The sequence below is a fragment of the Vidua macroura genome, chromosome 14 (genome assembly GCF_024509145.1).
Source record: "Vidua macroura isolate BioBank_ID:100142 chromosome 14, ASM2450914v1, whole genome shotgun sequence".
Lineage (NCBI taxonomy): Eukaryota > Metazoa > Chordata > Aves > Passeriformes > Viduidae > Vidua > Vidua macroura.
The window spans coordinates 11,519,438-11,537,090 of NC_071584.1; the positions used below are offsets into that span (position 1 = coordinate 11,519,438).

General features: G+C 35.7%; 1 protein-coding gene across 4 annotated transcripts in view; it reads left to right on the forward strand.

Moving 5' to 3' along the window:
- The window catches only part of THOC2 (THO complex subunit 2), a 48,993-nt gene that overhangs the window by 3,859 nt on the left and 27,481 nt on the right, over positions 1-17,653 (forward strand). For all 4 annotated transcript variants that reach the window (XR_008439324.1, XR_008439323.1, XM_053989920.1 and 1 more), the window contains exons 2-12: positions 2,105-2,160; positions 3,323-3,414; positions 4,326-4,377; positions 6,444-6,514; positions 7,200-7,321; positions 8,082-8,215; positions 9,317-9,483; positions 10,188-10,280; positions 12,651-12,806; positions 15,137-15,309; positions 15,450-15,645. Coding sequence is in view for 2 of the 4 variants with exons in the window: in XM_053989920.1 (XP_053845895.1) it covers positions 2,105-2,160; positions 3,323-3,414; positions 4,326-4,377; positions 6,444-6,514; positions 7,200-7,321; positions 8,082-8,215; positions 9,317-9,483; positions 10,188-10,280; positions 12,651-12,806; positions 15,137-15,309; positions 15,450-15,645 (1,312 nt within the window). In the remaining 2 variants the exon portion in view is untranslated. The remainder of the gene's footprint in view (positions 1-2,104; positions 2,161-3,322; positions 3,415-4,325; positions 4,378-6,443; positions 6,515-7,199; positions 7,322-8,081; positions 8,216-9,316; positions 9,484-10,187; positions 10,281-12,650; positions 12,807-15,136; positions 15,310-15,449; positions 15,646-17,653) is intronic.

Sequence of the window (17,653 nt, forward strand, 5' to 3'; positions counted from 1 at the left end):
ATCTCTGTGGCCTCCTGTTAAGTGCTTCAACTTGCAGAAGTAGCTGAAGACTTGGGTTTTGACCAGTTTTCTGCCAGGTTTGCACTGGTATAACTGATGGGAGAATTAAAACTGCTGCTGAGAAGGGAGGAAGTGTTTGTCAATGTGTCCCATTTCTGCAGCAACAAGCCATTAACTCAGTGCAGCTGTACTGCCTGGCAGCACCTACAGGAAAGGTGGTCTTGCTTTTTGAAAGAATGCCTCTAGAAAATAATAGAATCATAAAAAGTAATACTTTTGCCTTCCTTTTTTTCTCCAATTTAATAATTCAGGGGGTTCTAATTGCAAATATTAAGCATGTTGTTTTGCAGATCATCTTAGAGTTTTTTACTATATTGATCAAGCACATACGTGTCTTAGAGTAATGTGGTGTTGTTAATACTATTTTGATACTGCTGGAAAGGGAATGGGAAGGGGTTGAAACTCTGATTTTGTATTAGGATGTACTTAAGAGAACTCATCAGTCCAAGCTGACAGGGTTGTTGCTCTTGTAACCTAGTTGACGATACCATCTTAGGACATAGGGGCCGAAGTGTCTACCTCAAAAAAAATTTTTTTTGGCATCTGATGTTTCAATTTACTGTTATTTGTATGCAGAATTCAGAAATGAGTGCTTATAGGGTACCTTCTTTATGAAGAAGTAATTAAAATTTAATGAAATTAATTTTTATTAAATTGATACACTCTTTGGGGACAGCTGGGGGAAAAATCTGTTCTTTAAAGAAAATATTTACTTACCATTAATGAAAAATAAAATACCTATTTCCCTGTTTTGCTCTCTCTATTCTGGTTATTTCCAAATATATTGCATTCTCTTCAGTAGTGTTTAGGACATCTTAGCCATACCTTTTCTTTTTGCTGAAGTTCTATGTTTCTGCTGATTGTTATGTGTGAAACTCCCTAGTTTCTAGTTGTCTGAAGGGTGTGTATACCTTATATTTGTTAATTATAATTCTTTGATGCTGGAACAGCTGTTTAGTCCTGCTAGAGGAGTGGTAATCTATATAGGATGCAAATAGAATGAGTAATGGATTGCTACAGAACTATTTTTTACTGTTATTTTTCATGATAACTCTCAGTAAAAATTGCACATATCTGCCTTACTTGAGACAGCTTAAAATGGCTCCCACAGCAAACTGTAGTCTTGCCATCTTATGTAGGACTGAGACACAGCTCTGGTACCCTCCTCAGTTCCTGCATGTGAAAGATACTTGAAAAATATGTGAACTTTTGGTTGAAAATGTGCAAATGTGACAAAAGTTCTTAAAATATTCCCTGGTGTCTGTTATGATAAAGATAAATCACTACTTTCTTAAGTACTGTCACTTTTAAATATGAAACTGCTTTTGAAACCTCTTGCTGGGGTGACAGTAGTGGTAGAGAAGAGGGAAGATCCTTACATCTTGGAAACATGTCCATTTCGAAGCTGTCAGTGTAGTGAAGAAGCCTGCTCTTTGAGCATTTATTTTCTAACACAGAGAACTATTAATTGAGCTCATGTAACAGTCTGCACAGTACTTGGAGTGCTTCTTGCATATGGCTGTTTGGTTGAGGGAGCCCTGGGAGCAGCCAGAGACAATGCAACATGACAGATTTTTGCTTCCTAGAGTGGATTTTTTTAGGGACTGGAACAAAGTAAAATTCTGTCTTACTCTTGGTGAAATATTGCATGAGGAAATCATGCACATAATTTAATGTTAAAAGTTTTTTACAAGCAGGAGTTTGAAAACTACCATAGTTACAGTAATTCTATGAGAAGCATTTCCTCATTGGATAATGACAGTAGGACTTCCATGCTCCCACATTGCCTCATGTTCTTACTTTTCTCAAGGAAGTATAATTTTAGGAAGAATATTTATATGTGTATGAGATCTACTGGGAATCTTGTGTTTCTTTGCTGTAAGTTCTCTGAATTAGGGTTTTCTTTGGAGAAATTAAAATGTCATCATCCATTTAAACTGGCCAAATCTAAAGCTCTTTTAGCCAGAGCATCAATGAAAAAAGAACCCCAAAATATTTGTATGCTAATATCTAATGATTTTTTAAAAAATTTGTTTTATTTTAGTGTGCAGCTGTGTCGTGCTCTCAGTGAAAACAAAAATCATGATGTGGGTTTCAGAGGTAAGTTGTGTGGTTTGTTTGTTGGTTTTAGTTAAATTGAAAACAAGCCTGGAAACAGTTGATTATGGTACCTTTGCATGTATGTGCTTGGAATGTTCATGTATGGTGACCATTAGTGTGTGCTAAAGGTGAATACTACAAATACAAACATCCACTGCAAGGATTGCTTTCAGACATCCAGGGATTTTTTTTTTTTTTGTAGTGGGTCATGGCAGCAGCATCCAGTGTTTGATCTGTGCTGTAGAAAATGGAATTCCATTTTGCAAACTCAACATAAAACTAGCTTTTATTTTAAAAGTTAAATATATGAACCCTAAGGTATGAAAGTGTGAAATTATCCTATCTGTGTAAAAAATAAATTGTTTTAATTCACCCACAGTGGTTTGTAGTCACCACATTACTGACTACATTATTTAAGGCATTAAGATCTGTATAACTTGTTATTAAATATAGTTTATTGAGCAAACCACGTGGTAAAAGTGCAAGGTGAAAGCATGGGGTTTTGTTATTTTTCATACAGTAAAACTACAACATTTTTGTGTATTATTTAAGAACCCTACAGATTTTACAACCACCATGTTTACATTGCAAGGTTTTTCTCAAGTGGAATACCTCTGTTTAGTGCTTCAGCTTATTACAAGCATTTTTAAGGTTGCATTCTTGAGTTACAGGAGACTTTCCTTAAAAATGAAAAATAATCCTTATCAAGCATCTTTTCTACAATTACATTTCACTTTCTTCTAGATAAATAGTTTTTAAGAGCGTATCTGTGATGAGACATGACTAAAGTACTGTCATGTTTTCTATATATGTATAATATGATATTGATGGGAATTAGAAGGTAAAGGTGTCTTTGTTAAGCCAACTATCAAGACTCAGGTTACTGTATGCAGGATGGTAATTTTTCTTCCCATTTTACTGTTATTCCATGGACTCTCCAGAGAAAGTGGATCATTGCTCACTTTATGCCTGTGTGAAATCTTAGCTTTTGATGATCAATTTTAATCTATTAGCAATAACAAAGTAATCTCCTTTATTGGTAAGGGAAGCATATCCCCTTTACTTGTCTGTTGTCTGAAGTCTGCAGCATTACTGTAAACATTGCCTTAACAGACAAAGGATTAGCTAATATGTTCCTTAGTCATCTCTTGTGTTTCAACAGATATTCAGCAGGCTTTGTATGAGCTTGCTTACCACGTTGTCAGAGGAAACTTAAAGCATGATCAAGCTTCTAATGTTCTTGGTGATGTCATAGTAAGTATATATTTGTAACAATTGCATACGTGAAATCTTTCTTATAAAAACCCAAATAACATCCAAGCAGGAAAATATTTAAGATGTTTTTCTTTGACGTGTCTAAAAGCAAATTCTTGTAAAATTCTCCATTTGTGTACACTTGATATATATGTAGACTGGCAGGGTTTCATTTTTTCCCTCTACTTTTCATGGTGAGGAATAGGTGTTTCAGCATAAATTAAAAGTTAAGTCCCTTTTTAAGGGCACATGAAGACTGAAGTTGTTAATAAATGCTAGAAATAAATGTCCCTTGCTCATGCAGCACATCTGTAATGCCACTGGGTTTAAATCTTTTAGAAATTATTTCTTCTTTTTGGTAAATTGCTGTTTTCATGTGCATGGAACATTAAGGACAAATGTGTTGCAATAATCTAGCGTAACCTTTTTAGGTTTTTTGAACTTAAGCATTGACGTTGAGGGAAGGCAAGGCTGTAGGGAACCTGGCTGTTGGGGTGGCATGTGAAATGTTGGATCTTTGGTTGCTGTAGGAAATCATAATCTGTGTGGTGCCTGAAAAACTGCAGGTCACTTTCTGGGCTCCTACTCCTCACACAAGGGATAAAGAGCCTTGAGCTAAAGAGGTGGAGGGACTAACCGGGGGGTTTTGTCCCTTGTCACAAAATACACTTAAATTACATTTCAAGGTTATGGGGTTTCACTACATATCAATAATTAGTACAGCACTTACATTAGATATTATTCAGTAATTAAACCTCTTCATTATTAATATGAACTATTAATAATATAAATAACATGCATTACTAATTAATCAGAACTTTATGATGAAGCATTATTTTATATAATGCAAACATTTTCTAAGTTTGCATATTGGAATTTCTGTGTTCATTAAATGGGATCTTGTTTCTTAGGAATTCCGAGAAGACATGCCTTCTATCCTAGCTGATGTATTCTGCATATTAGGTAAGTTGGGTTTCCTTCCTTTCAGCATTGCAACAGATTTGGAGAAATCCATGTTTTGTGTATCTGCTTGTTGACTTCTTCAGGAAATTTCATTAAATTTGTAAAGCATGATTTCTCTTTACAAAGCATGTGTTGATTCTTCCTCAGTGTATCTGTACTTCACTTGTTAATGTCTCTTCATTCTGCTTTGTTCTGTTATAGTTTCCAGAAGTTTGCCTATTAAAGGCAGTGGAAGTTGATCTGCCAAGAATAGTTAAAGGAGCTAGCTTGTAAGAATGTTGGATGTTAGCTAATGGCATCAGTGACTTACTGATGTTATCATTCTTAAATATTTTTAATAAAAGTTGACTTACTGGTAGGTAGATCCTTTCTCCTTAGAATGTGTTCTATAAATATTTTTGTCTCTACAGTCAGTGTTAGTGAAATGGAGCTAATTGTCCAGAAATCTAAGGGTGAATGACATTGAGTCACTGTCTGCCAGCTGAGCAGGCTTTAAAGGTGTGCATGTCTTATTCTGGTGGTAACTTCTGGATTTTTATGTTGTAATATTGATCCAAAGCTGTTGCTCTCATGTCTTCCAACTGTAACTGCCTGCAGTTTCTGTCTTGCTCCATGTCTGAGTTTTTCAACAAATTTCAGAAAATTCTTTTACTGATCTGCTCATCACAGATCCTGTGTGTTCTGTGTATTGAAGGAGTGAGACGTCTTCTGTGCTGTGCTTGCCTGTGAAGAGAGGCACCTCATTAAGTTTGCATATGCAGCCTTGGTTTTATACATCTGGATGATAAATTTTGACTTTGTTTTATTCATACTGTTTAATTCTGTGTACTTATATCATCATTTTGTAATAACTAGTTTTCACAATGCAGTATTACACTGATGTCCTTTTTTAATCTGCATTAGAAGACTTGAAGTAGCTGCTTCTTGAACTACTTAAACAACTGAAACTAGTGTATCTGTCTGCCTTTTTCTATTTATTTTTCTTTTCCCTCTTTCCTTTAAATTCGTGGGTAGCCAAATGCCATGTTTTCACTAGTATCAGAGAATTGTATGGCTAAGGAGCTGGGTTTCAGACTTTGACAGAAAGGACATTGGACTATTTCTCGCTTGTTTCCTCTAACCCCTTTTTTACTCTAATCAGTACTATCAAGATTTTTTCTTCCCAATTATATGTGTTTCAATATGTGAGAATTTTGATTTGCCCACTCATCCACATACACTGGGAAAACTTTTTACTGCAGCTTGTTCTTTGGCTGAGGGTCTTGGCTGCTAAGGTCCAGGCTGATCTGGCTGGTCTGTTGCCTCCACTTCTACCCTGCTACATCACTGCTTTTCAGTCTCTTTAGGGTCTTCTTTCTGACATATTTGTTGCTGATGTTTTCTCTGTGGGTATGTGTGGTGGGTTTTGTTAGTTTGTTTATTGTAATGTCTGTCTTGCATTCTTTTATGGAGTTTTCTACTCCTTGTGCAGTTCCTCACTTCCTGTAATGATGTGCTTTTTTAAAAACTGCTTTAGAAGGTTTGCTTCCCTGGCCAGTGTTCCATGGCCTGTCTTCCCATAGGAGCAAATTGCTTTCAGTAGTTGACAATACAAAAGAAATTAATGGTAATACAGCACCATAGCTGCTAAAAGGCTGCAGACACAAGTAAATGGTAGTTCTCTGAGGCTGCAGGGAAAAAGATTAGAATATTACCTTAAGGCCAGGATCATGCAGTTCTCTTCAGTGGTTTGTATTTCTGGTTTTGTGCTTATTATTGATCTTCAATGTTTGCCATAAATGTTATTGCAACAAAGAGAATGGCAAGAAAAATTATTGCAGCATTCCTCTGGTTTCTGTTTTAACTTTTCATGAGACTTGTGGATGTGTGAGAATTGTCACCAAATATTATGTGAACCCCATGAGGGATGAGTAGGTGGGAAGTGGCAAGAAACTGCCATGTTATCAGTAAGTTCCTTTGCCTTGTGTTATCATTAGTATTTATCAGAATAGTTACTAAAAGAAGAAACTCTCAAAATTTCACAAGTAAAAATTGCTTTCTCTCCCCCCCACCATCGTCTTTTGTAGATATTGAAACAAGTTGTTTAGAAGAAAAAAATAAGAGGGATCATTTTACACAGCTGGTATTGGCCTGTTTGGTAAGTTACACTTGGGAAGTCTTTTGGTAAAATTGCACGTCAGAATTCGACGAGGAAATTAAGAGTGATGAAGCTTGATTTTATTTTTCTCCAGAAAAGACTGTAAGAGTGTTTTCCAAATGCCCAAATAATTTAAAAATTCTCTCCAAAGTGTTGTGATAGAAGAATATAGTACAGCTCCCTCTTGAGCTCTTTAAAGAGTTTTGAGAGAGCTTAAATTTTTCCACCTGCAAGTTTACCAGAAATTTTCCTTCTGAAGTATGCCTTGAGTTGCACTTCTAAACCTCTTGTGTTCAGAAGTAGCATTCCTAAAGGCATGGAATAAGCTTGATTTGTAGGAAAGTTCAGCATATGAAAATAAGAATTTTTTAAAAATAAAGAATACGTTTTGTAAATATGCAGTTCTTGGTAGTAATGTCTCTGGATGCTATATAATGTATGCTTGGTAACCACTAATTAGACTCTAGGGCTTGTTTCTTCAGAGTGCTCTTGTATATAAAATCTACCACTGTAAAATTCCAGTTTCAGTTAATAGTGTGTCAGTTTTGTCTGCTGCTGTGTTTGAAGCAAAATGCAAACTTTTTTCTGTTGTAGTCAGAATGCACATGTAGCATAAAGTAATAATTGTGTGGTTTCTAGGTTTTTGTAATTGATACATTTGGTGTGTGTTTTTGGTGTTTTTTAGTATCTTGTATCTGACACTGTCCTAAAGGAGCGTTTAGATCCAGAGACACTGGAGTCATTGGGACTCATCAAGCAGTCTCAACAGTTCAATCAAAAATCTGTTAAAATAAAGACAAAACTATTGTAAGTTTTGGGGCAAGGGGTGTTTGGGGAACGGGTGGGGACGGGCAATGATGATTAGTCTGCTAACAGTGTTTTCTACCAAGTACTCAGTTTTCTTTGGGAAATATGTTTTGTTGCACTTTTAGTTGCCATTGACAAAAGAATTTTATTAGCCCTTAGTTTTCAAAATCTTGAGAAGTATAAAATCTTTCTCATGTTAGCTATGGCTTTTGCTACAGGAATTCCATATACACAGATCAGTTAATATTTATTTGTGATATGGGAATTTACAAAGTATAGCTAAATTAATTATTGCTCTTGCATAAGTTAAGAATAGATTGTTTTCATAACTAGGCAAACACATTTATTTTAGTTTGGGCAACACAGGTTATGGTTTTTTGGTGTATGTTTGGTTTCTGTCTCTGCATCCAGTGTTTCAGTGTCAAAGAACATTGCATGAAACATGAATAGGTCCTTAAGCATGGACTGCCACAAAGCAGTTCTCCAGAGTAGTGTGTAGAACAAGCTTTCCTGTTAAATGTAAGTCTAATCTTTTTAATTGTCTGCATTTGAAATAAGAGCTGGATTTGTTTGGAGAGTGCGTGCTCCCTTACAGGTATTCATATACTACATTTAATAGTTATTGCAACAGCTCAGGTTACTAACAAGTTCTTAAAAATGTGTTCAAAATTAGCATTTTGTATAACAAATTGATGAGAGAATAAGTAAGCTTCACTAGATGCATGTTATGCAATGGTATTTAATTTCTCTTTATTTGCAGTTATAAGCAACAGAAGTTTAATTTGCTAAGAGAGGAGAATGAAGGTTATGCAAAGCTCATTGCAGAATTGGGTCAAGACTTATCTGGAAATATCACTAGTGATTTAATCCTTGAAAATATCAAATCTTTAATAGGTAAGGAATTTATTGAAAAATATGGGTATTGGTTTTACTGTATGATCTTATGACTATAGAAAGTAGATCATCTTGGATAGAATTATGGTATTTTGAAGTTCCCGTTTCTGTGAGAAAATTAATTTTGGGAATGTTGTGTAGGTATACTTGAATACTGAATTTATGTTGTAGCCTTAGATATGCATGCTGTGATTTTAACATCTTTTGAAGGTGTGCTTATCAGGCAGATTGGAGCATAACAAAGTAATGCTTTTTGCTATTGAATGTATCAGTTCAATGCATGAACATTCTTTTAATCTTGAAGATACTGAATGAGTGATTCCTTGTGAAGAGAAATGAGAAGTAGTAAATGTTCTTCCTTTATCTAGTTCTTTTAGTGATTTTTTCCATATTTCTGAGTTAAGTCATGATGAGAATCTCACAGTCAAAGTGGAGAATGTTAAAAACAGGAAATACCTGTAATTACCCTTGTTTTACACTTCCCTTTTGAATAAAGAATTCTTTACAATATATTGATGTTTGCACCAATGCCTGTCTCATATGGTGCCAGTGCAGTAATGGGCAAAAGACTATGCTGCCATTTTATAAAAAAAGTGCTTGTTCCCCTTCAAATAAAGAAACTGTTCTCTCTTGTGCTGGCAATAAAATGCTGAATTAACAGGGCAGTACCAGCAGAAGGATCAGGGTCTAGCTCAAACCAGAACAGTTTTTGGGGTGTAAAATAATTACTAGCTGGCTGATTTCTGTGACTGAATGAATGTGTGGCAACACAAGAGAAGAAGCAGCAGCCCATGCCTTTTGCTGGCTCTGTGGTGTTGATGAGGTCAGGTTTTTAGCTATTAAATGTTCCCTTTAAGTTGTTAATTTCTGCTTTTGTTGTAATCTGGGTTGGAAGTCCTGTTTAGTATTTTTGCATAGTTCAATATTCAACAAATCAAAATGATCGGTGCTGTATTTATACATGATGCAGATTATTTTGGTGCTGATAAATCAGGTTCAAATTTAACTGAAAAGAATTAATTTTAGAAGTTAATCCACTTGTGTTTTAGAAACAGAGTGAAGATGAAAATTAAGCTTTTCTGCTCTGTCCTTCTCCTCTAGGATGTTTCAATCTTGATCCTAACAGAGTTTTGGATATCATCCTAGAAGTCTATGAGTGCAGGCCTGAGTATGATGATTTCTTTGTACCACTGATAGAGTCTTACATGTACATGTGTGAGCCTCAAACTCTATGCCATATCCTTGGATTCAAATTCAAATTTTATCAGGTAATGTATTTCTATTCTTAATGTTTGGGTTTTGTAGTTGGTGGTTGAACTGCAGTCAGTAATAACAGATTTTCTGCAGTTGTTTTGTTTTGGTTTTTTTTTTTGTTTGGTTTTTTTTGGTTTTTTTTTTGTTTGTTTGTTTGGTTTGGGTTTTTTTGTTGGTTTTTTTACACATAGAAATTCGTTTTTAAGTTGTAAAATTCTGGTATTAAAAGCAATCATTTCATTATTTGAGTGGGAGTCTTTTACCATATTTTACAGGAGCATGCTTAATGTTCTCTTAAAAGAGCTGAAAACAATCTTGATACCTTCCACTTGAACTTGTAGAGTTATGTAAGGACTGGCATGAACAAAGAGACTGTACATTATAAACAGGACTTATACCCAGGAGTGAGGAGCATGTTTGCAGGGGAGTCATGGTTGATATTTGATAATATACTCAAGGGGTTTTTTAAAAATGTATAATTAGGAATTGCATAAAAGAACCATAGAGTGTGAAGCTAAAGCTATTGTCTCTCAAAAAACTGAATGTGTATTGCAGTAAAGTCTAGTGACTTGGAAGTTATAGCTGTTAAAATAACATGGTAACATGATGAACTGTGGGTTAATATGTTTCATGAACAGAAATTGAGTGGTTCCTGTTTTATAATCTTCTGCTGTGGTCTGATTACTTTTTTCTTAAATTTTGATGTTTTCCATTTTAGGATCCAAGTGGTGAGACCCCTTCCTCCTTATACAGAGTTGCTGCTGTCCTTTTGCAACATAATCTCATAGATTTGGAAGATCTTTATGTTCATGTAAGTGACAGTACTACTCTACTAGATGCCAAAGCTGAGGACATTTTAAAAAAAGAAAATCAGATACTTTATCCTATTTCTAAATTTTCAAGTTCATGATATTCCGTGTAATACCTGTAGGTGTATGATATTTAGTTACTCTTAACATTTTCAGTGCTTTCTTAATGCCACATATTCAAATAAGCACACATTGAAGTATGAATGTTGATAAACTTTGAGTTATCTGTGTAACATTCTCCAGATTGTTCACCTTTTGGAAGAGTAGGAAGTTAGAGGTAGATGCATAAGTAGCCTTCCTTAAGAGTTAGACCCATCGAGTTTTGTGTTACAAGATTTTTGAGAAAAGTGGTAGGACAATCAGCTCCAAATTGTTTTAGTTTAATAGTATGGTTATTTTTTTTAAATGCTTGCAGGTTCCTGAATAGGCCTCTCATTCTCTACAAGAATTCTGACCATTTGTTAGGTAGAAGGAAGGAAATGAACTTACGTGTTCAGATATCATCAAAGACTTATTCTCTTATAAACCAACCAACATTCCAATTTGATGAATGGTTAATAGAATGTTGTAGTTATCAAATTAATTTTACATTTTACAAGAATTTTTAATTTCAGAGTATCTATGGATAGTCTTAAGAAATTTGATTCAACTCTTCCACTGAAATCAAGGAAAGAGTTCTAGTTACATCTGTGGAAGTTTTGGAATGTAGTCCTGCCATTAATTTGTGTGGCATTTCATAGCCTTAGTATCAGTCTCATCAATTTTGACTCACCAATAACTGTCCCTGGCTTCATAGAAGTATTTTGGCTGAAAAAGTGTTGGGTGGAGCAAGAGTAGGAGTGCTTGTGTCAGATAATTGGTGTGGAGTGAGAAGTGTGTGATGATAAAGCTTGTTTTTAAGAGAATGTTTGTAAGCTTACAAAACATGCTCAGACTTGGGGTTACAGTTGCCTGTGCAATCTCAGCTCAGACTTGTGCAGGTATGGGCATGTTTTCTGCCAGGCTCAGGCTTGAGGGTCCCTGCAGTCATTTGCACTGTTCACTTGCATGATGGTGATTCTCAGTCTCATTCCAGAATCTCTCTGCCAATCTTTGTCTCTGAATGTTTGAGATGATGCATTTTTTTAATCTCTTTTCAGTTCAGGCTTAATTTAACCTGCTATGAAAGTTTCTATCAAATAATCAGTATGTAGATGTTGAGTCTGGAGGGATGTTCATTGTGTGGCTCCCATAGGAGAGCACTGCCAGGATTATCACTCATTAAGAATGTTCTCCCCACCTCTGCCCTCCCTGCCCTTCCAATCCTGTAAAAGCTGTTCTCAATTAATGTGTGTATACACACAGCCATATAGAATGTATGGCATCCTAAAGATACAGTTTACCCATTGGAATTCCATACTAGGTGCTTCTTGGTGAAGCTTAGTTGTTTTCCTGTGTTTTCAAATGAGAAAAATGCAGCTCCATAAACCTTTTACCTTTCCAAGTGGGATTGGTTCTTTCCCAAATTTCTGTGAAATGGAGGAATTCTTTCCTCCTTCAATGATCAATTTGGGCAAAGAAAAACTAATAAAAATCTTCTCTTGTTAAAACCATTAGAAGAAAAGATGAGTGCATCAAAGAGGTCATGACTCTGCAGTAAGTTGATTACTTACTTGCAGGGAAAGTGTGATCTTGGTTTCAGGAGCTAAATTGAAGTTTGGCTTTGTCAGAAAAAGTTCTTCTTTTGTCTCACAACTTGACCTTTTAATTTCTGAGTGTAGATTTATATTCCTCCCCCTGATTATTCTTAAGTACAAGACTATGCTGAGGTTTTTTTCATACTAGGTACTTTATCTAAGATGGTTTTTAAAGAACAGATGTTACATGTGTTTAACCCACATTGCCCATAAATAAAAAATTAGGTAAGCTTTAAATGTTATTTCTTTAAAATAAATGTGCAATGAAAGTGTGTGGCTAAGTAGGTTACCTGGTTTTCCTTGGTGATTAAATTTTTCTTCCCTTTAGATGAGCAATATTTTGAATATTCACTTGGATTAAAAGCACTGAGTTGTTTTAATGTTATAATGGAGTATGTGTGTAATTGTCACCATAAAGCTATAGCTGGATGGTAAATTGGAGGGCAAGGGGGACACAGACAACAAATGGTTGTGAAGAAGTAGAGTGGTATTATTTCTCATGAGTCCTTGATTTCAGAATGGTCTGCTATTAGTGTAATTCCCTGTTTGGCATGATGGCAGCAAGGAAAAGAAACTGGTACCCTGAAACACTGTCAGATTAGTAACAAGAAAGGACAAAGTTCTTCTCCAAGCTCAGGTGATCCACAGTAGCAGTTGGTCACTTCAATTTTCAGATATAACGTTGTGTTTTTTCAGCTTCTACCAGGGGATAATGCCATCATTGAGGAACACAAGCGAGAGATAGTAGAAGCTAAACAAATTGTCAGAAAACTTACAATGGTCGTCTTATCATCTGAAAAGACCGAGGAAAAGGAGAAGGAAAAGGAAAAAGAGGAGGAGAAGACTGAAAAGGTGCGACTGAGTAGCTTTCTTTTCAGTAAAATTATTTGAATTACATAAAACAAACAATTGTTATAGAAACATATTTATATTTATTTGAAAAACAGTTATGTGCTTCTTGGATGGCTTGTATTTGTCTTCCAACTGCACTTCTGTTATATTGAACGTGCAACAATGCATTGTTTGGGGTTTGTTCTGGATTTCTGTACATAAAATATTCTTGGTTCAAAGGCTAAATGATTTCTTACTTCCCTTTTTGTTGTATTGGCTCCACTGAGTATGCCCCAGCATTAATACACTTCACAGCCTTTAGCAGCTGCACTTCTAGGATTCATGATAGTGTAATCCTAGTTGATTTCACAAAAATAAGGACAGTAGTTCTCTCAATCAAGAATTGGGACATAAAGAATTGCCAGACTTAGGAATGTTGGCATAATTATCCTGCATTGTAGAAAAAGCTTTTAACTGAGGATTTTTACTTGTAACTGCTCACTGTGCTTTCTTTTAAGCCTGTATCTCCATATGTGTAAATTTATACTCTTCATTTAAGTACCTACTAAGTCAGATTTATGTTGCCCTAGGTCTAATTTGATTTAGTGTGTCCAAGCCTTATTTTAGAAACAAAGTTATTTGATCTCTTAGAGGCCATTCCATTGTCATCTTCTTTTGAGTGCTTAAGTACTTCTTAAACACGTAATTTAAAACAAAACAAAAAAAAAAGGAAAAAGAAATGCTCGATATATGCATTTTTAAGTTGCATGCTGGAGTGGGGGGAGGGAACCATCAGTCTTGGTTGTTTCTGTTCTTGAATTTCTGTATCCTGCTGTATTCCTAATCAATCTGGTTTGTCTACCTATTCCTACTTCTTCTACACCACCTTGATTCTGTTAATCTCTGACCTTCCTTCGTTCTTTCATTTCTCTTTCCTGTCTTGAAAAATCTAATTCCATTTTCTTCTCTCAGGCCCCTGATGCAGTTACTGCCCTCTGATGCTCAACTGCAGCCACAGCTGCTGCCTATTTCTTTCACTCACTTTAAATTTCGGATCCCCTCCCTTTTGCTTACACCACATTGCTTTGGCCCACTTTCTCTGCTGTAAGGTGGAACTGCCCAGAATTTTCTGAAGTGTGCTTGTCACCCTCTTCTGATGGAAAAATAAACACTTGATGGGACATGGGGAGTGTTTGCATTGCAAGTAATGTGAGAGGAATTAAGACAGCTCTCATGGCTAAGCTTTGGAATTAAGAACTAGGGAATTTTAAGCTTTAGCAGAAACTGCAGCATTTTTCTGAAGGATTAAAATGACAAAGTCTGTGCCTGTGTGATGGGAAAATGGAGAGCTATACTTAACAGAAACCAATTTCTGTGACTGCACACACTGTTATGCAATGAGTGCTGTTTCTTGAAAAGCTTGTTTCTGTGTTAAAAGTATTTTTTGTATGTGCTTAGCTGTGCACTTCATAGCAGTTATGAGAGTAACTGCATGTGAAAGGTGTTGTCAGCCTGAGTTTAGGGACCTTGTATCCAGCACATCATTTTAATATACTATTTTTGATACAGTATCATGGAACAAATGCCTGCATAAGGAAAGCAGTGTTTAAAAAGTATTGACCTGACTTTTTTTAAAGATCCATAATGTGCTTATTTTGTGTGGTTAAAATTCATTACTATCTCATGACTCTTACATGAATAATTTAGTCTTGACAAATGTGCTACCTACTTTTGCCTTTTAAGATGCATTTGCCATAACTGTGTGATAGGACATTCAGGCAGGTCAGAGTGTGGGCAGCAGGAATGGGTTTGACAGCAGTTCCAGACTGACCCCAGACATGTCTTGGCTTTTTGAGAGCTCATGTCAGAACTTGCTTACCCAAAAGTCAAGCAGCGTGTGAGCTCCACAAGTTCAGCATGAATAGAGACCTTACTTGGTTTTGCTGTGGAGCTTTCCTCTGCATGTTACCATGTGCTATGCTGTCTTCGATTTTCAAAACTATCAGAAAAAATACTTGCCACGTGTTACAGTTTTAAAAGGGGAAAAAAAAAAAAACACTAAAGCTGCAATAGATTGTGACAGTTTGAAAAAAATACGTGATCAGACATACATGAGACAACTTTATAAATTTCTGTTTTATTTTTAACTTTTTCTTTGATCCAAATGTTGAATTTACATGGGTTGGTTTATAACTTCTTTTGAGGTCTTCTTACTGTCTAAATGTCTAGCTAAGTTTTATTTTGCATATGTTTTTATTACATTGTTGATATACAAGGCTTTTTTCTCTAGCTGTGGATTGGAGCTGCTTAAGGAGATTTTATGAATACACTTTTTCTTTATTACCTTGCAGCCTCCTGATAATCAAAAACTTGGCTTATTGGAAGCCTTACTAAAAATTGGTGATTGGCACCATGCACAAAGTATTATGGATCAGATGCCTCCATTTTACTCTACTTCGCACAAGCCGATTGCGATCGCGCTTTGCCGGCTCGTCCACGTGACAATTGAGCCTCTGTACCGCAGGTAAAGTGACAGCCACTACTCTGCTGCTACACAGGGGAATGAATTCACATTTACAGCATGAATTCATTGATAAGCCTAATTATAAATACATTTCTAAAGTTTTCTATTTCATGTGAAATTCTGCACATTTTATTTTTCAGAGTTGGTGTACCTAAAGGAGCTAAAGGGTCACCAATTTCCTCTTTGCCAAACAAGAGAGCACCAAAACAAGCAGAGAGCTTTGAGGAATTGAGAAAGGAAGTGTTCAACATGCTTTGTTACCTTGGTCCTCATCTGTCCCATGATCCCATTTTATTTGCAAAAGTAGTGCGCCTTGGAAAAGCATTTATGAAAGAGGTTGGTATGACACAACAGCTGGTCGAAACGTGAAAAATACCAATTACTCTGATGTCAAAAAATGCCTGTCTTGCTAATTGTGTTATATTTAAATGCTGAAACAGAAGATCTTGACTAAGGACAAACTTGGAGAATCTTATTTTAATTTTTGATCAACTTTATGATCTTTAAACATCTTTAGGAACTACTTTAGGCACTTCAGGTTTAAAACCACATATATTTAGTGATATCTAATTTCCTGTTACGGTATTCATATTTTAAAATATTATCTGTGTGTGTATAATTAAAAACCCCAACAGACATATGGTACTGACTGTCTGGAAGTCATTCTACATTATTACAGCAACAATGTAGTCAGCAAGGACTGATAACCTAATACGCTTGCTAATTTCAGCTCTCTCTTCCAGCTGTTAGGTTACTTGGGAAACAGGGGATGTTGCATCCTTTTACTTCATGGGCTTTTTCCCGTGTTCTGCCTAGTTAAAATGCTGCTAGTATTGATCTTGTGTCAGCAGCACCTCAAGATTTGTCACTAAGGATGAGTTTGATGTGGAAATCACTTCACGTTGCTGACTTCAGAATTTAACTGATCTCTTGAGATGTCTTTTGACCGTGTGTCTGTTGAAGGATTGGCAGTATGACCTGTTTTGGAAGGCTGAAAGTTGAACTTATATTGTGAACTCCCTTAAAATGTACTCGGTAGTTCAGATTGAGGCTAATTAGTTCTCCTGCTGCTTTTCTGGCAATTTGCTATTTACCTGGCAGTTTTTGGTTTATTCTCAAGTCAACAGTAGGGGGTTTATGTTTTTTCTAAACAGCAGCTCAGAGAAACTATGGAATAAATAATTTTTAAATTGCTATTATTATCAATGAACAACCAGTCTACCACCTCAAAATTTAAAAGCCATGGGTTTTGTTGCCCAGCATTTTAACTTACGACAGAAAATTGGAGAGGTTGATTGATCGAAGTGGTACTGGAGGGGAAGTTTTCCATTTTATAACTTTTATTTTCCTAAAAGTATTTTTATTTCAACTGCAACTAACTGGAATACTCATAATTTATATACCACCTGAGGGGAGGCTTTCATGTCCAGCTGTACCGGATGATGCAGAGCTAAGAACGCAGATAATTCTTGGGATTGAAGACCTTTTTGTTCAAAATAGCAGATTTTGTCAAGAGAATTTATTCTTGTTATCTTCCAAGACGCAGTGATAGGCTTAGAGACCTACAATAACTTTGGCTTCCATGTAGTCTTTGTAGTAAAATCAGGGAAGCTTCAACTATTTCCCTACTTCCATATCTCTGTATAAGATTTCCCAGTGGTAAAAACTGTGACTTTATAGCAGGCTCATTTCTTGCTGGTCAGTGAGAAGACTGATATCACTTCAGTGATAGCTATTTTGAACTGACAGTGCAGTTAAGTTGGAAATTATAATTTTAAGGGACTAATGCATTTTATTGCTGTCAGCAGACTATTAGGACTACTTTGTAATTGAAATATTGAAGTTTTGTGAGAAAGCCCTGTTTCTGAGGATATGTACACTGGAATGGAGATTACATGGTTATAAGAATCTCTTGTGCAGGTTTACTGTACCTATACTTATATAACAGTTTAATGTATTTCTGACAAGAATGAGCAACATTTTAGCTATTTGCTTTAGGTTGGAACTGTGAAGAAATTCGTCAGTGACAGAGTGGTTAAGGTAACATAGGGAAAGTTATTTTTAATACATTGTTGCCATCAGCATGTTCTAGTTGTGAAACTACATTTAACAAACAGTAGAAATACTTGTAACTGAAGGTAATTTGACTCTTAAGTTAACCCATACAGTAGTTAAAAGTTAGACTACTAACATTGCACTGCAGCTTTCATGCTAAAGTGTACCTTTAAAATAATTGTGCACTTACTGGTGTGATAGCTTAATATGCTTTTCATGGTGAGTGGAGCAAGCAGAGAGGAAAGAGTAATTTAATAACGAAGACTAAAAGCTTAAGAGGCTGTTACTG